Below are 18,527 nucleotides of genomic sequence, written 5' to 3'. Positions count from 1 at the left end.
AGGGGCTGCCACCCCCAGACTTCCACCCCAGTGAGCACTGTGGCTGTAAGATCCAGCTCCATTCCCTGCCTGCCTTTGGCAGGTGCTGGCAGCCCTACGATGCCTGGGCCGAGACTCCTGGAGCCTGTGGGGGCTTCAGTGCAAAGCCAGGAGTCCTGTTCTGCTTCTCCCGGACAGCAACTGCTTTCTGGAAACACCTGGCCCTGGGCTCACCGGGAACAGGGTACTGTGGCACCCCCCAGGACGGCAGCGGCGCCAGGCAGTTGTTAATACCTGGTAGCGAATGTGAGAAAGGCAAAGGGTGAGAAGGAGGAGGGAGGAGGCCAAGGTGGCTCACGGGCGCCCAGCAATGGCCAAAAGAGGTGACCCGGGGAGGACCTGCCTACAGGGTGTCTCAGCCAGGGCCACCCTCTCTAAGCAAGACCCACAGCCACAGCATTAAGAACACTTGGAGCAAGAGGCAGTGGGTGCAAATTTAAAAGGAAATCAGAAGCTTCATGATACAGGACTCACCCTTAATACAGATGAGGCACAGCGAGCTTTGATCATTATGCTTCGTTGTTTTCATGCTGGACGCGGACTCCAGACTGGATTTCGCGTCCCCTGTTGGCTTAGCTGAGCCCTGGACCCCACCCCACCGTCAGGTTTTGCCCTTGGGGTTGTCGCAGGGGAGGCCGGGCCTCGCCTCACCGGCCCACCCCTGGTCTCTTCTGCAGGCCCCAGTGCCTTCACAGAAGCCGTGGCTTACATCCAGGCCCAATACGAGAGCAAGAACAAGTCAGCCCACAAGGAGATCTACACCCACGTCACCTGCGCCACTGACACCAACAACATCCAGTTTGTCTTTGATGCCGTGACGGACGTCATCATCGCCAAAAACCTGCGGGGCTGCGGCCTCTACTGAGCCCCTGCCTCACCTGCCGGCTGCCCACCTCCCTGCCTGGCCCTCTGCCCCATCCTCTGCCCTGGAACCGGAGCACCGCCACCGCTCACGCCACTCTCTGCACTCGACCAAGAAGCCTCAGGGGCGGGAGCACGGAGGGAGAGCACAGGCACACCTCCACCGGCTGCCCTGCCCCCAGGCATCAGAACATGTGGTAACATGGGGCTGCGCAGGCACCCACCCTGCTGGCCTCTGCTTCGCCTCTGAGTGTCGTGTCCTGGGGGGAGGGAGGCCTGGCCGCCGTTTGGCCCAGAATGGGCATGCACTACACTCGGTGACTCGTGACTCGTACTCCAAGTCCCAGGGTCTCCTCCTGTGTGAGGGTGGCTCCGGGGGGCAGGGTGCTGGCCAGGGTGGGGCCAGCAGGAGCCCCTGCTCAGCTTTTTCTGAGGTCTCTCTGGTCGAGGGCAGCTCCGTCACCAAAAGCCAGGGTGGGACCCTCCCAAAGGCGAGAGGGTCCCAGAGCTCGACCTTGGCAAGTGCCTCCCTCCTTCTACCTGGATCTCAGCCCCCTGGCCCAGGCCCTTTCTTCTCTGGGCCATCCTTCCTTGCACACCCTTGGTTCCTGTTGCCTTCCTGGGAACCCCGATCCCTGACTCCTCAGAGATCAGGGAATGCTTCTGAGACTGACATACTGCAGAGGCCTGTGGTTGATGGTGGGAGGGGTGGAGCCTCGCGCCTGGAGGGAGGTGGGGGGAGGAGGAGGGGAGGCTGAGGGGAAGTAGCTGTGGTGTTGACTGGGATGAGAGCCTCACATGCCCGGTGCTCAAGGCTCAGGGGTGACCCACACTTTCTCTCAGTCGCCTGGGTGTCACGCAGCTGCTCTAGAATGTGAGTAGACCTGCTTTTCCTTCTCGAATTCACAGTGAATCCAACTCAGCAAGGGCAGGCAGGGCCCTTCAGGCCCTGTGTTCTGTGGCTGGGGAGGCCCAAGCCTGCAGCCAAGACCCTAGCTTCCTTCTGTCTCAGTGAGGAAACCAGAGTCTGTCCAAAGCCTGTGGCATCCTGCCAGCCCTCAGGAGCAGAGGAGGACAGAGGGTGGGACCACCATCCTCAAACGTACACTATGAGGGAGGCCAGGCTGGCTCCCAGCGCCCCCTTCTCTGGAGGGAGTCCTAGGTTACCTTGCAAGGGCTTTGCTACAGAGGTCCCTGAGCAGAAAGGGGTGGGGTGACTGTGGTAACCCAGGCCCTCGCTGGCCTCGGGCGGTCAGCACACCTCTCTCTCACATGCAGGGGCCTCCCATGGGCCAAGGCCACCAGCCAACACCCCAGGCAGGCTCTCCCTGGGAGCCCCGGGGTGCCCCTGGGGAGGCCTCTGGCTCCTTCTTCAAGCCATCTGCCCTCCCGGGCTCCACTCCGGACTGCCTTCCCAGCCCCCTGGATGGCCTAGAGCCAGGAAGAGCCCCATGCCATCAGCTTTGGGTTTCTTGGTTCCAGCAGGCATGAAGCCCTGGCTGGTGCACGGGAAGCCCAGGGCGTCCTCCCTAGTGCCAGATGCCTCATCTGGTGCTCTCGCTGCTGCCCCTGGCCTTGTGGGAAATCATGAGGCGGCCAGGCTGCAGGAACCGGCCCACCAGCCCAAGTCCAGTACTTGTACCAGGTACCTTGTAGCAGGTGCTGGGGCACAGCAGAGGACAGGCCCCTAGAACCAACAGTCCCGACGCCATGAGCAGCCAGGGCCAGTGAGGCCATTATGCCCAGCAGCAAAGACACAGGAGTTATGTCCCGGCCTTACCACCCTGCTGTGATCAGCTGCGCCCCTAACTCTGCCCCGTGAGCCCGCACTCCAAAGCAGCTGCCGAGAGGAGAGGTGCTTGGCCAGCCCCACCTCTAAGGCCATGGCCCTGGACGTGGAAGTCACTGGCCACCTGGGCCTAGGGCTCTCCATCGCCCCGCTGCCCCCACCCGGACCCCTGTCTGCAGCATTAGAGGGGCCAGAGGGGCAGGTCACTTGGGGCCTTCCTGTCCTTCTGTGCCCTGTGCCGCCCTGCTGCTGCTTGCAATGCTCCCACTGTCTCTCCCGGGGTGGAAGCCCCCAAGGAGCGGGTATCCAGGATGAAGTTCCCTCCCTCCGCTGCGTCTCCCATCCTCGTCACACCGGTGGCTCCACTGTGGGGAGGGATGACAGAGGGTGACAATGAATTTTGGCTCCGTCGCGTGTATAAGGGGAAGAGGTTGAGAGTGTGAGAGACGAGACCTGGGTGGGTCTCTTGTCTACAGTGGCCCCGTGCATGTCCCCAAAAGGACCGTGCTTAGTGTCTGAGGATCGCCCTCATTTAGCAGGCTAAGGAAAAACTGGATTTCTAGGAGGAGCACCTTTGCCAAACCCATGAAAACCGTGCCTGCCATCTAGCTGCCTGTGAGCAAGTTCCGTGCCCTGCACCCATTGCCCTCACGAAGGCCCAGCCTTGGCCTTCCTGCTGAGAACTGAGAGAGCTCCGGGGCTCTCTGGCCTGGCTGGGGGGAGCGGTTCTCCGGGCCCAGTGGGGGCTCTCCCTGGCTCTGGGTCCCCTGCCAACAGCTGCGACACTCTGCCTTCTGTGGCCAGCTTCCACGGAGGCCTTAGATGCCGGGCCGGCCCCTTCGTCTCCCGTCTGGCCCAGCAGGGGTCGTGCCCAGCAGGCGTCGTGTGCGCCTGCCCAGGAGTGGTGGCGGACAGGCGGGAGACCCCCACCCGCTCTGGTGCCGGCAGAGCCACCTCTGGCCCCCGCCCAGCCCCCACCCCGCGGCGCCGTCCACGTCCACGCCTGCGCTGGGCAGCAGCAGCGAGGGCCCCCCTAGGCCGCCGGCCCGCAAGCCGCCGGGCCGCCTAGTCCTCTCCCCAGGCCCTGCCCTTTGCAGGCCGAGCCCTGCGGGGGGGGCTGCTCCCAAGAGTGTTTCCAGTTACCCTCCCCCGGGCCTCCCTGAGGCAGGGAAATCCGCCGGCCCAGCGGCCGCAGCTCTGTCCAGCCCCCTTGAGCAGGTTCTCCTCTGAGCCTTGCGGAAGTTAGGTGCACCCTGGCAGCTCGCAGGCCCTGAGGCCCGAGGCTCTGGCTCTGTGGCCACCATGGATTCAGTCCCCCGAGTTGGCGCCCAAGCCTACAGACTGAAGGGTCCCAGCGGCCCCGGGCAGGGGACAGGGCACAGCAGCAGACCGGGGAACAGGGCCAGCGTGGGAGCTGCCGCTGGGTGTTGGTGGTCGGGCCTCCGCCTCCCCACAGCCACCCCGCAGGGAAGCCAGTCCTGAACCTTGCCGCCCAGAGGCGTAGTGGGGCCTCCCCTCTGGGGGCTCTGGGGCTGCGGACACACCCCGCCCCAGGCAGACCAAGACCCCCGGCGAGGGAGAGGCAGGCTGGCACAGAAGCAGGAAGGCAGCCTTCGAGTCCCACAGTCCCAGGCCCTCGGCAGAGAGGGGGTCCCTCTGGAGGGGAAGCTTTCTGCTCCAGGCCCAGTGCTCAGGACCACCAGCAGGAGCCCACAGTCCATTTGCACAGCCTGCAGCTCTGCCGCCCTGCTGAGCACAGGCCCGGCCATCTCCCTCCCCCCGCCCCACCCCTGCTGCCTCCCTGGCAGCAGCCAGGCCCTGGGGCTCCTGCTCCTCTCCTGGCTCCTCCCCAGTGTACCTCCTAGACCTCCTCCCAACCCTCCCCCCAGATCTCCTCCCCCCCGTCCCCCCCCCCCCCCCCCCCCGCCTCCTCCTCACCATACCCCCCAGACCTCCTTTCTGACCGTCCCTCCCCAGGCCCCTTCCCCACCATCCCCCCCCCCACCCCCCCCCCCCCGATCTCTCCCCCCCACCATCCCCCCCAGGCTTCCTCCCCACCTGCTTTGGCCCATCTGCCCCCACCCTGTCCCCAGCAAAGGGGAGCCAGGGCCTGCTCCCTCCTTAGCAAACCTCCCTGAAGTGCAGCGGCCCCACCTGCCAGCCCTGCCGCCGCCCACCCCACATTAACTATAATTTTGTAAGAAGAGTGACTTGTTGGTTTAATAAATCTCTAGTTACTGTAATAATTTATTGGCTGCCGTAATGTATTTATTAGTGACCTGCCGTTAATAAAAGTGCCAGCTTCCTCGCGCGAGCGTGCTGTGTTGTGTCCGCACTCAGAGCTTCCGCCAGTGTAGCCGCACGACACCATGACACCCACACCTGTCCTCGCGCTCGGCCCAGCCACCCCGGGGCCAGGACTGCGGGCCACCTGGCCAAGGGGCACAGTCTTCTGGGGGCCGGAGGATCCTGGCAACCGGCCGGGCCCTGCTGACCCCTCGGGGTGGTCACAGCGTGCCTGGTGGGGCCACACCACTGCCCTGGGGACACAGCGGCCAGGGGGCCCAAGCTTTCCTGCAGCGGCGGGGGCGGGTGTGCGGGCCAGGAAGGTGACCGGCAGGAGGGGGTGGCTGTTGCCTGCTTGTCATCTCTGGCTTCTTCCTCTGTTCTCACGTGGTGCTGTCTCCATTTCGTGTGTCCTCCTGCGTCCCCCTCCTCCGGGGCAGCTTGCAAGGACGAGCTCCGGGCTCCTTGGGGGTGGGTTGCAGTCAGTGTGCGCAGGGCGGCGGTCAGGCCCGCGGGTGGGGACGGGCTCGGTGCTGGCGCCTCCCCTCCCCACGGTTCTCCTGAGCCTCCAGGACCTCCTCCGAGACCCTCCCCGCAAACCCGGCTCCCACTGCGCAGAGCTGCAGGCCAGAGACCTCCGCGTGCGTGCACCGTCCCCCCGCTAGACTGTGTGCTCTGGGAGCAGGTGCGTGCGTGTGCCCGGCCCCCTGGGCAGAGGCCGTGGGGGGCTGAGCCGAGCGCAACTGCACTCGTCCTGCAAGCCCTTCAGCCCGGCCTGCTCGGCTCAGGTCACCCGGGCCACCCCTCCTGGTCCTGAGCCCTCCAGTATATGTCCCCACCGCGACCCCCGGGGCTAAGGCTGGGGCGGTTGTGCAGTGGACTTGGGAGCTGGCCTCTGGCCATGGGCTTCCAGCTCTTGGTGGAGCAGCTACGGAACCAGGTGGCTGTGTGGAGGGAGGCCTTTTCGTTTGAGTCCTCGGGTGGCAGAGCATCCCTACTCCTCCTGCGGAGGTGGCACAGGGAGCCCGAGTGTCCCCAGCCCTCGGCCTTGGCCTCCACCCGTCCTCTGAACAGGCCCGGTGGAGTCCACCAGGGCAGATGGGTCCCCCCACTCCCCGAGTGCAGCTGTGCAGACAACAGGCCCGCGGGGGGCTGGGGGTGGAATGTGCCGGTCGAGGCCAGGAGGGTAACAGGATCAGAGGTTTTGCTGAACCGGTCTCAGAGCACAAGGACAGGGCCGTTTGCTGCAGCTCCCAGAGGAGCCGAGAACCAGGCTCCCGAGGGGCAGCTGAGAACTCGTTCTAGCAACTGGCCTTAGCCATAAGAACGGGGGTGGGGGCTGTGAGACCCTTGGTCACAGGCCACTGGTGTAATAATGCAGTCACAAAGAGGGACTGAAGATGCACAGAGCTGGTCATGACCCTCTATTATTTATTGCTCTAAAGGTCTGCTCGTTTGCTGGACAAACCCATTTCGTGTCATTAGCTCTGCATCTGGCCCAGGGCCGGGTACACGCCTCTGCTCTTCTGGGCCCCAGCTCCGTCGCCTGTCTGTATTCCCTAGGGGTTGGTGAGACTATGTCACATGAGGCAGGTGAAGTGCTGGGCTTGGTGCTTGGCAGAGCGGGGCCTGGTGACTTCTGGTGGCCAGTCCACTATCCTCCTCACCCGCCTTTCTCTCAGAACCAGCTCAGCCCCGGGGAATGAGGTGACCCCCATTGAATGCTGCCCAGGGATGCCCACGCCTCCTCTCTGCAATAGTTTGTTTCAGTGTGGCCTGGAGTAACCCACAGAGCTGGGTTTGGAGTGGCTAAGTTCCCAGGGCTAGGACAGGGTCCTTGGGGAAAGTGGGTGGCTGTCCCTTCCCCTGGGAAGGTACCTTTCATGGAGGAACCACCTTCCCATGCAGAAATGCCTTCGCGCGCAGAGACGTGCTCCCCTGCGTTGCCAAGAAACATTCCTCAGGTTCATGTGCTTGACACCCCACAGTAGGATGAGTCTGTCCTTGCCCAGGGCACAGGGCTGTCCCCCTCAGGTCCTGCTCTACTTGGAGTGCCCAGGATAGTCACTCCTTTGCTAAATGGACTTCTGTGTGCAAGACAGTACTTCATGTCTGCACCACTTCAAACTCCTTGCAGGGTCGGACACGGCTGAGTGTGACCCCACCAGAGGGGTCAGTGGCCAGGCTCCCCAGAGCTCTTGGAGGCAGCTGGGCAGGAACATGTCTCCCCAGAGTGGTGGCCCCCCGAGGATGCTGGCAGGAGCCTGGTGTGACTTCCCCTCCGACTGCAGGAGGGGTGCCAAGTCCCTCACCGCTCCCAGAGGATGTCACCCACAGATTGGGCCCCAGAGAAAGACCTGGACAGGAAGTGCCAAAGCCCAGCTCCCCGGGGCCTCCATTCCAGCACCTTCCCCCGACCCCTGCACACCCGCCCATGCAGGGAGACCCTCCGGCGGCTGGGGACTCTGCCACAGGGAGAGCCCACGTCAGCCTTTCCTCAGCCTCACCCAGGAGCCATGGTGGGTCCGGGTCCAGTGTCTGCCATTAGCCCCAGGAGGAGGGTGTAGACCGCCCGGATCGGCGGACTGAGCCACGCTGTGCTGTGACAGGTCGCAGTTCCACTGTCCCCTTCAGAGGAGCCCTGGGCGCACAGGAGGCCCGCCGAGCTGCTGAGCAGCCCCGTTCCTCCCTCTGAAGCCTAATTCTCTTCTTGTCTCTCCCTGTGCCCCCCCCCCCCCCCCCCCCCCCCCCCCGCTCTCTCTCCCCGCCTGGGGCTGCAGAACCGCATGCACGAGTCTCTCATGCTCTTCGACTCCATCTGTAACAACAAGTTCTTCATCGATACCTCCATCATTCTCTTCCTCAACAAGAAAGATCTCTTCGGTGAGAAGATCAAGAAGTCACCTTTGACCATCTGCTTTCCTGAGTACACAGGTGGGTGTCGGGAGGCCCCGCCTCTGCCGGGGAGCCCGCTCTCCCAGAGCCACCTGCCGGAGCCGGCTGCGCAAGGGCTCTGCCCCGGGCCGGCAGGGACCGGGAACCGGGGCCGGCAGGGACCGGGGACAGGGAGACGGCAGGCTGCGGCCGGGCTTGGCGCGTCCCAGGAGGCAGCCCGGGCGCCGTGGGAAAGGGAGCCTCCTGACCCACGGGTGTTGCAGTCACCGACCGAGCGCCACCTGGCAGGAATCAGGAGGCGGGAAGGGCCACAGGCCTCCTCTGTCATCTTGCTCACCCTCTAGAACAACTGCCCTGCCGCCCCCGCCCGCTGCGGCCTCCCCTGAGCCCCGCGCTGGCCTGGGCTGCCCTTTACCCCTTCCTGCTTGGGTGCCCCGCTGGGGCCTTCACCCCTCCCCCACCACCCCTGCTCCCCCCACCCATGCCCCTCTCCGTCCCCCCACTCTACCTGCTGTCCCCCTCTTCCTGTGCCCCTGGCTCTTTCCTCAAATCACACCACTCTGACCCCACAAGCCTCCTCTGCCCCGGCCTGCCTCTCTCTGGCCTTCTGGGGTGTGGGTGGCACTGTCTCTCTCACGAGGCTCCCGGGAGGATGCATCACTGACCCCCCCAAAGACGCTCCTTCAGAAGGGGTGGATGCGGCGTCAGGTGCCTCTCGCCGGTTCGGCCGCTGCTGAAGGCTGGAGCGGTGCTGGTGGGAGAGCGCAGCCTTCATCCCTCTAGTGGCCCCTGCAGGGAAGGGGGTCTGGGGGTGGAGAGGAGGATGTGTCCCAAGGAGGCTCAGCCAGGAGCCCACGTTCTGACCACCCCAGGGAGACATGACAGCATGGACTCAGCTCCCGGGACTCTGCAGGTCCCCGAGCCAGCCAGAGTCCAGAAGAGATGGGTGCCAGCCCCCCAACCCCCGTCTACTAGGAGCAGGAGTCGGCCTTCACCCTTGGGTGGGGAGGGGGACCTATCTCCTCACTGATGCACCACCCTGCTTGCGAATCTGCAGGGCGCTTGACACCCTGGGTGCGTGGAGAGGGGATGGGCACGGGCTCCAAGAGGCGGGCGGGCAGAAGCAGCCTCAGAGCCAGCCCGCCTGCGGCCGCGGGCAGACCAACCACCCCGTCACCGTTCATCTGGGGCCCGCAGAGGCTGCTGGGGGTGCCAACGGCTTGGGGGACCTTGTGCGTGGATGGAGGGACAGAGCCAGGCACCAAGCCCACTTAGCACCGGCCGTCACCATCAGTGTTACCCAGAGAATGAAAACCAAGAAAGGGGGCACTGGCCCCGGAGTCTACAGGTCTGGGGGGCATGGGGCAAGCCGGAAAGGCCCAGCCCCCCGCTGCCCCGGAGCCGAGGGGCCCATGGGGGGCCTGGCTGCAGCTCGCTCTCAAAGATGGGACTGACCTCCCTCAGCCTCAGCTGGGCCCTTTGGGACCAGTTCAGGGCCTTAGAAAGTTGTGACCGGAGAGGGGCTCGGCAGCCAGAGCCCCCACAGGCCTCCCTGCAAAGGCTCTTCCCTGTCCCCTGGGTCCTGCTCCACGGGAACCCAGTTTGGGACAGGGTCCATGGACTGGTGAGTGTTAGTGCTGGGCAGCGTAGGGCTCTGGGCGCCCCAGAGAAAGTCGGTCTGAATCTGGGAAACCTCGCAGAGTTTTGCAGGGCCTCCAGAGGAATCCAGCTAGAGTTCACGCCTCACCACGATGGGTGACAAACATCACCAGCGCGGTGGCGCCACGGGGTGCCAAGGCCTGCGGGACACACAGCGAGCTAGGGGGCAGGGGCCGGAGGCAGCTCTAAGGGGCGGCCGGACCGTGTGAGGGTAGTGACCGCCGCCGCTGGGCACCCCTGCCATGTGGCTGGGGCGCCCCCGTGGGCTTCTCACCTCCCCAGTGCCCTTCCTGGCCTCTGCGACAGGACGCTCCCTGAAGAGGTCCACCGCGGGGCTGGGTCTAGTCTTCGAGCTGCCACTGACTTGAGGTTTTCACCGCAGACTCCGGGCACTTTGGCGTTTGGTGCCGGGCCCACAGCAGAGTGGAGGAGGGGACTCTGCCCCGAGCCCCCCTCAGAAACATCCCCACCCCCTTACCTTTGGCCCCGTCTGCCCCTGTGACTCACACCCTCCAGCGGGAGAATGGGCGGGGGAGGGGTGCGGCTGGGGCCGGGGGAGAAAGGTCGGATGGGTTCCACGCTGGCCAGATCCTAGCTGCGCTCAGGAAGATGGGACACCTTCCTCTGATGGACTTTTAGGCAATTCCGGGTCGGTCCACGTTTCATGGTAATTGAAAGCTGCCTCCGGGGCAGAGCTGCAGAGGTCTGGGTGTAGCTGGTTCTTTGCGGGTACCCCCACACCGTCCACAGGTCTCCCCGCCAGGCCCCAGGCAGGCTCAAGGGGGCAGCCCAGGGATCGTGGAGGGCAGCGGGCCAGTTACGCTGCACACGCCTTAACCTCCGCACCCGGGGGATACCGCTGCTCCCACGTCCCATCCCTGCCAAGGGGCTCCTCGGGAGAGGAAGCCCTCAAGAAAGGAGCGCGGGTACCGCTCGACACCCGCCACACCTGGGACACCACGATCCCGGGTCACCCCCTTCCTGGGAGCTCTTCCATCAGACTTCACTGTCTTGTGTCTCAGAAGCAGCAGGACTGGTGTAGACCACGGGTGAGTGTCGTGATGGCAGCCCCGGGCCCCAGCCTCGGTGTGCCCTGCTAGAAAGCCAAGGCGGCGCCCTGTGGCCCGTGCACCCCCAGGGGCCTGGGTAGGTCCAGTGTGAAAACAGAGTGAAAGGCCTTGAAAAGGCAAGAGCTGGGTGAACACGAAGCTGACGGTCTTTCACGTAAGATGCAACCACACCTTGGGGCAGGTGCGGCCGCAGCTGCCTCTGAGCCCGCCCGCCGGGTCCTGCTGCCCCGGAACCCCACCGCCCGCGGCTCCGGCAGGAGTTCCCAGCACCCCCACCCCGCCACGGCTCTCACCGGGCCTCTCCCCTGTTGTCTCGTTGCAGGCCCCAATACCTATGAGGATGCGGCCGCCTACATCCAAGCACAATTTGAAAGCAAAAACCGCTCACCCAACAAAGAAATTTATTGTCACATGACTTGTGCCACAGACACGAATAATATCCAGGTGGTATTCGACGCCGTCACCGACATAATCATTGCCAACAACCTGCGGGGCTGCGGCTTGTACTGACCTCTTGTCCTGTATAGCAACCTATTTGGTAATGATTCCAGCACTCACAGAAAAGCTTGCGCGTGCACACACACACACACACACACACACACCACTAACAAATGCAAGTTGGTAAATAAACTTTAAAAAGGTATAACAAGACCTTATATATATACAAATATATATTAAAAAATTCTTTTTAGTTTGTAATTAGAAAGAGCTTCGGACAGAACTGACCACCATCCCATAGATCACCAGGGATTTTCGGGAACAGCACATGAGCATGCACGTGTCGGCGTGCACACGCACTCACACACACGCCGTGATGGGGGTCTGATTTGGGAGGCCATCCTTCTAAGAACAGCCACGTGATCTTACTCCGTGACCCACTGCTATGAGCAGAGGGCAAAGGGAGGCCCGGCAGTAGTCCGGCCCCTCTGAAGCCGTGTTCTCAGTTCTGTCCTGCTCTCCCACAAATTCCAAAGCCCTTCAAAAAATGGCCAACACCCTAAACACCTCCCTACCCTCTCCTCCCAACGAGAGGAAAACTAAGGCTGCTTCTCCTGTGGGTGGCGGCGGTGGCTGTTCATGTCAAGAATTTAGAAGAATCGTTGCTCCGACCAATCCACTGTCTCCTGAGTTTTCTTTATTCAAAGGCGAGAGTCGGAGGAATGGGAGACTTGGCCTGCTTTCTAGAAGCAGCTGAGGGGCGGGGACATTGAGACCAGGGCTGCCCTTCACCTGCAGAGCCGAAGCCAGGCCCCTGGAGAAGAGAAGGGCCTGGAGGGAGCAGGGGGGAGGTGAGGACCCTGGACGTCCTGATCCTCCTGATGCCGCCCCACCTCGCCCTACCCCCATATTATGGAAAACACTGTAGGGTTGTTTCGTTTTGTTTTTTTTTTTTTGGTTGGTTGGTTGGATTTTAAAATCAAAGAAAATGGTCAGACTGGACCCCTTATCTCTCTCTCTACAGACCGCTTCCCGGACTCTTTGCTGTTGGCGTTCACCTCCTGGTAGCATGACCTTTTGGCCTTTGTAAGACACACAGCCTTTCTGTGTCAAGCCCCTGTCCAACCTACGACCCCAGAGTGACTGACGGCTGTGTATTTCTGTAGAATGCTGTAGAATCTGGTTTTAGTTGAGTCTTTACATTTAGAATTTGAAAGGAAAAAAAAGAACATTTCTCATGTGCTTTGTAGCTTAAAAAAAGAGGAAAAAGGAAAACACCATTTCATCCATATTTGTCTTTTTTTTTTTTTTTGGAAATAAAGCAGCATACACATCTGCACCTGCACCCCCAACCATCCCCAGTGTAGAGGGCCCCCCCCCTCGCCCACGCACCTGCCGAGGTGCCACCTGTCTGCCCGCCCTTCCTGGGGGCTTGGGTCCTGGGGAGCGGGCTCAGGCTGCACTGCCCAGAGCGCCCCAGCCCATGCCCACGTGCCCCAGCCCACCCCAGGCTCCCTCCAGGTTTGCATAGAAAAGCACAGCTCTCACTGGCCAGTGGCTGCCAGAACGACTACCGATCAAACATATAAATCGAGCCCTATAGAAGATTTTCCTGCCAAACTCCTTCCTATAGATTCCCTTTATGATTTTTTAAGTTTTTGTTTTTTTGTTTTTATTTTTGTCCCAGTAAGCACTATGTATCACATACCAGATCAGCTTTCATTGTCTTTGGGAAACGGGGTTGTGGATTTTTTTCCTTTTGACATTTTCGCTTCTCAGTCTCTCAGATGGATGCTCCCTTTGTGTGTGTGCGCCCCTCTCCACCTTTTCCTTTGTTTCAGTGACCTGTGTTTGCTCCTTCTCATGTGGGGATGTTTGTGCTGCAGATAAAAAGAACAACAACAACAACAAAAATTTTTAAACACCACAACATGGAAAAAAAAACAAAAAAAAATTTTAAAAACAGATGGAATGTAGTGTTTACATGAAAGCCAGTTTTCATGATCAGTCCTATGTCATTTCTACTTTGACTAGTATCCAAACCCCAAACCTCTCCACGGTGTCACTTTTAAGACTTACTATTTGCTGAAGAAGACCAGTCACGGCCATTTCAGATAAAGAGGAGGCGAAAAGACAAAACATACAAAAAAATTAAAAATACAGAAAAAAAAAAACTTGAAAAATGGAAAAAAGAAAAAAAAAAAAAGCCCAAGGGTCTTTCTAAGCCTTTCTATTCCCAATCGGTGAGGTTTCTGTGATATCTTACACACTGCCAGTCTACTTCTCTGACTAATGGAAAATTCATGTGTAGCTCAATAAAGAGAATGTTTGTCTGTATTCCTGAGTCTCTCACCCTCGGCCTTCATTCTGACAGGAGGGAAGGAGGCATCTGACTGGGCCATAGGCCGGGGGAGGCTGGCGGGTAGGGGCCAGATAAGGACCTCCACCCACCCCACCCCCCCAGGGGAGCCAGCTGGGCTCAGCCACCTGGGAGCAAGGAAGGCCCAGGTATGGGCCCTTCCCCACCTGCAGATGGGCAGGGTGGGGGGTGGGCAAAGCAGGTAACCCCAAATTTTGTGCTAAGACCTGGTCCTATTTCTTCCTGCCAGTCAGTGGTCCCACCAAAGCCAAAGGATGGGTGGTCCTAAGAACAAGGCCAAGTTGCCTGGGCCTTCCACACCAAGGGGTCACATCCATCCACCTGGACACCTTTTAAAGCCTCTCCCGCTGCACCGGGGGGGCCGGGAAGCCCACCGCAGGACAATCAGGAGAACGGATCGGCGCAGCCCGGCACGAGCAACCGGGTTCTCCTCTCCTACAGGCTCTGGGTCTTACCTCCTCTCCGCTAGCTTGCCAGGTTGGTGTTGGAATAATCAGCACGTCGCTTGGGACTGGGACCCGGAGGGGACCCAGCCCGGCAAAGTCCTTGTGTCCAGTCCACAGATCACTTCTTAGCCAAGCAGCCGGTGCTACAGCCAGCTGGGGAGAGGGTAGGGCCTCCTCTCCATACGCCAGCAAGCGGCAGTTACTAGCCTGGGGAGCCCCCGGCTAGCAATCCCAGGGGCCTCAATCTAGAGGGGCTGGCGGTAGAGGTGCACAGCATGGCACGGAGCTAGGAATAACAAGAGGCTAACTCTCTCCGTTGTAAGGAACTGGCCGGGCACCCTTGGCCTTCCCGCGGCCTCTCGTGCCCTTCCCACCAGCAACCCTCACCCCAGCCTGTGTGCAGGGGGAGGCCCACATCATCTCCAGTGGTGGCGAGGCTGCGCTCATGGCCACAACTGGACAGGACACTGGAGGTTTTGCCCTGGAGGGCAAACCAGGACGCAGACAGGTCAAAGGATGCTGTGACCTTGTCTGCTTGAAGTTCCCTGAAAACGAGTTCTATTCTAGCAGTATTCTTTCCTAACTTTCGAAGGAGTTTGGTGGGTAAAACAGGTCTCTCAGCCTTATCTTCCTTAAAATGGAAGTCAGGAAGCAGTTAGGGGGTAAAGAGTACACGGAAAGGCAAATCAATTAGAACAAGGAGCATGAGGGCAGAACCTCTGCATCAGTTTCTAGAAGCTCCTCGAGTGACCCTAAAGAGCAGTCAGGCTGGAACCACTTCTAACCTAACAGGAGTAAGAGGGGAGAGGAGCTGGAGGCTTCTAGGTGACACAGGGCCTTCAGAGCAGGTGGGCAGAGGGCACTCCTCGACCAGCAGGTCCGGGAGGCCGTGGCTTGCCGCGCCTGCGGTGTCCTGCTCAGCAGAGTGCTCGGCTGGCTTTGCACCCCGGACCATGTCTGCTGGCGGAAGACAGCACGTTGTCGACACAGCTCCGGTGGGAAACTGGGTCCACGTGGCCACCTGGACACCTAGATTTCTACCAGCAGCACAAGTGAGACATCCAAAAGGACCACCATCCTGTGGTTCATAAAATCCTCAAAATTTGGAGGGGGCAGTGGGACTGACGAGAACCTAACACAGCAACAAAACAGGGCCCATAAGAAAACGGAGGGAGCAACATAGACCACTGCCTAGAGCCCAGAGAGGACGAGGGCACCTCCGCCACCGCTCACCACAGCACCTCCCACTCCATTCTCGGCTAACAAACGCGAACCAGCAGCCTGGCCTCAGCTCTGGGCCCGGATGGCTAAGCACAGGACGGGTGCCCTCGGCCCAGAAGATACCATGGGATGGGGACCCCACCCAACAGAAGACCCTGGCCTGGCCTTCTGCCACCACCCTTAGCATCTGTCCCAGATGCCCCCAAGAAGGGACACAAGCCAAGAGACAGTGTAGTGCCCAGGATCCTATACCATCCAGGTGCAGAATCAAAGGATGACTTGAGGACTTCTCTCCTTGGGTCATTCTCAGCTATGGGAGGCAGGTCTCCGCTTTGATCGCGGTCTTACGGCTGTATTCCAAGGTCTCCGGACCCTCTAAAGTTCTTTCCAGGCCGTTCCCTCTTTTCGCTCATTTGAAACCTAAGAACACATGGAGTTAGGGTCACCTTTAAAGTGTACAACATGCAGGGGGGAAGGATGGGGGAAAAAACCCTCCAACGGTTTCCAACAGAAAACGGTTCACATAAAATCAAAGTGGGACCTAACTAATTTGGCCCCTCTGAAAAAAACTACCTTACTTCCAGCCACACACAACACACACTAGAAGAGTTTGCCTTTTATTATTATTATTATTGTTTTACAATAAAAACAGATAGCTATGCTCTCAGCAAAACAAAACCAATTTTTAAAAAAATCACAGAAATCTACTAACAGCATTTCGAGGTAAGGCTTTTGAAAGATTTATTCAAATAAATTATCTTGGCCTAAACATTTACTCATCACTCTTTTCAATTACTTGTCAACATTCCAAAAACTTTCAGTTATGTAAAATACATTTAACTTTGCCAATAATTTTAGATAATACTGGATTCTTCCCAAAAGGACTACCATAAAACTATGCTTTAAAACATTAAAAAAAAAATCCAATAGGACATAAAACCGAACTATGTAGCCTGTGATTGCGTGTTTCAAGTCCTGGAAGTTAAAGATGTGAAGAATTTGAAGAACAGGTTCAAGACCTGGGTCTGCCCCGAGGCAGGTGGATTCAACATCTTACCTTTCTATGTTTAATTAAACCAACAAGAGCAAAGGGATGAAAATGAAGAGCTCCAGGGAAGAAAGATACAAAAGAGATCTTTATTTCTCCAAGAAAGCCCTCTAATAGTGACTGGCCTGCTTCCTAAGGTCCTCATTTTCTCTAGGGACCAGACCCACAGGCCTCGGCATTGCCTAATTTACTTGACGAAGGAATTGAAACTGGAAACCAAAGCCTGCTACTCAGCCCCCATGGCTGGGGTGGGTGGAGGACCCTGAAACCCGGAGTGGGGACGGATACGTGGGGAAGGGGGGCGGGGGGGCACTCGTGAGCTGTAGGAGCACGGGCGTGAACGGAAAGGGGCTCAGCGGGCAGTTCTGGATGTCCGGGGACACGGCCGGTCACCTACTCCCACTCTCCGGCCCTGGCCTTCCCCCTCCTCTGCTCCACCTAACAAACCAAGAGTGACTCTTCCAAGATGCCCTTACAGCCTGGAGGCTCGGGGGGCTTGGGGTGCTCAGGGGGCTCAGGGGCCTGGCCTCCGTAGTGTTCTCAATGCCACCCACCCAAGAAGGGCTGTACACGGTGGTGGAGTCAGGCCCGGGCCGCACGCTCCCCGTGGTGCTTCAGCGGAGCTGCCCCCGCCCTGCCGGCCAGATCTGGAGCCCAGGATGGCAGCGTCCGCGTGCCCTCTCCGAGCAGCAGCAGCCCGGAAGCCGCCGGCCGCAGGGTCTCTGGTTGCCCTGTTCCACTCGGTCACCCCCACCCCCAAGAAGTCCAGCCAACACCAGAGATCATGCCTTGAGTTCAAATGTGCAGTGTTTCTAAATGGAAGAGAAATGTCACATAGAAAGTATTACAAAAAAGGATTAAGTTTGTCAGCTGTCCAAACACTAGTAAGACCACATGCTTTGTACAGCGCAGCGGGCCGAGCCCCCTGGCACACGGCGGGGGGCCCGGGCCTCTGCGGCCGCGCTGCTGGGGCCGGTGGCGAGCGAGCGCTAGGAGATCTGCTGCTTCTGGAGCCTCCGTTCGGCCGCCGCAGCCAGCATCCTCCGACGCAGGGTCACAGGGTCGGAGTTCGTGCCTTCTGACGTGAGGCAGCTCTCAGAGGTGGAGGCGGACTCGACTTCAGAACTTCGGTTCAGGAAACGCCTACAAAAAAGCCCAAAGGACTCGTGTGAGGGGCGAGGGATGACGGACAAAAGAAGCTCTGGAACACAACCTGCAGAAAGACCCAGGCTGCGTCTTCATCTGTGATTCCCCATTTCCCAGGAGCCACCGTGAGGCGGTCATTCAGCAGTGGGCTGTGAAGAAGACACCTGTCCCGGGACAGAGGAGCAGAAGCTCTGGGCACTGGGGACAAGGCCCGCCCGGGGGCTCTTCAGCCCCTCCTTCTCGACGGGTCACCGGGAGGAACACCCCGAGCTCCACTACAGGCACGGTGGCCAGGCCGGGGTTTGGGGCCCTGAGTCTGTCACATGAACATAATTACAGCGCTCCCTCTGGGAGGCCAGAGAATCAGACTCCTTACCACAACGGGCCCAGGTCACACTGGCCCATGGGTACAGTGTGGACGACCACAGGAGACCACCGGCAGCACCAGCCTGCTGGAGGTTACCAGTTAGGTGCGGACCCTTTGGTTTTCCACCAGAGATTGGGAATCTGAATGATTATAATGGTTATCCAATGTTGGCCATCTGTTCAAAAAGGCACCATGTGGGCCTGATGTGACGAGGGCCTTTGGGCCACTGGGTTGTGACTCAAGATTTATAGGAGCAAGAGCCAGAGGATCAACTTACTTGCGAGCTTGCTGCAGGAGGTCATCCTTACGCTGGACCAGCATGCGCTGCCTCTCGTCTGCAGACTTGGAGAAGCGGCTCCCCCGGGCCTCAAAGTCTTCCCCCTCACTGGGCTCCACCTCCACCTCACTGAAATCCAAGGCCTCCTCCAGCCGAGGACTGAGGTCTAGTGGCACACGCTCAGTCTGGGCACACAGGAAGCAAGGGACTGCTGTGACCACAGGCCACCCTCCCAAGCAGATCCCCCACCCAACCCAAGTGCTCCAAATGATGTGCTTCAAGACCCAGGGGAGGCAGGCTGCCAGGTGGGGAACCACCAGCATACATATAATGGCTGATGTGGACTCCTGAAGGGCAGGCTGTTGCGTCGGGCTTATGCACCGCTAAGAACAGCACCTGACTTGAGCCAGACATTCGATATCAGCAAGGTTTATTATACATGATTACCAGTGTGAAAGACACAGGCACCCTGACACTGTACTCTCAGAAAATAATAAAGTTAACTCCAAGCTTGTATTCTGGGAAGTTTTGTTCAACTCTACTAATTGCTCTAAAACTTAAACAAGTCTTACCGCATTTACTGCAAAAATTTTACATCTTTACTT

General features: G+C 59.6%; 2 protein-coding genes across 4 annotated transcripts in view; one reads left to right on the top strand and one right to left on the bottom strand.

The window, feature by feature from the left end:
- The window catches only part of GNAO1 (G protein subunit alpha o1), a 175,316-nt gene extending 161,942 nt beyond the window's left edge, over nt 1-13,374 (top strand). Inside the window, exons 7-9 of one of the 2 annotated variants that reach the window (XM_025447555.3) lie at nt 7,756-7,909; nt 10,922-11,137; nt 12,062-13,374. In XM_025447555.3, the coding sequence (XP_025303340.1) occupies nt 7,756-7,909; nt 10,922-11,109 (342 nt within the window). In that variant the 3' untranslated portion in view covers nt 11,110-11,137; nt 12,062-13,374. Of the gene's footprint in view, nt 1-716; nt 4,604-7,755; nt 7,910-10,921; nt 11,138-12,061 lie in introns of those variants that run through there. The other variant, XM_025447556.3, reaches the window with a different exon arrangement.
- A 2,314-nt stretch (nt 13,375-15,688) lies between these two features.
- The window catches only part of AMFR (autocrine motility factor receptor), a 44,360-nt gene continuing 41,521 nt past the window's right edge, over nt 15,689-18,527 (bottom strand). For both annotated transcript variants that reach the window (XM_025447550.3, XM_025447551.3), the window contains 2 exons: nt 17,923-18,107; nt 15,689-17,275 (listed from right to left, as the gene is read on the bottom strand). In XM_025447550.3, the coding sequence (XP_025303335.3) occupies nt 17,122-17,275; nt 17,923-18,107 (339 nt within the window). In that variant the 3' untranslated portion in view covers nt 15,689-17,121. The remainder of the gene's footprint in view (nt 17,276-17,922; nt 18,108-18,527) is intronic.

The sequence above is a fragment of the Canis lupus genome, chromosome 2, assembly GCF_003254725.2.
Source record: "Canis lupus dingo isolate Sandy chromosome 2, ASM325472v2, whole genome shotgun sequence".
Lineage (NCBI taxonomy): Eukaryota > Metazoa > Chordata > Mammalia > Carnivora > Canidae > Canis > Canis lupus.
This window is presented reverse-complemented; position numbering and strand designations above follow the sequence as displayed.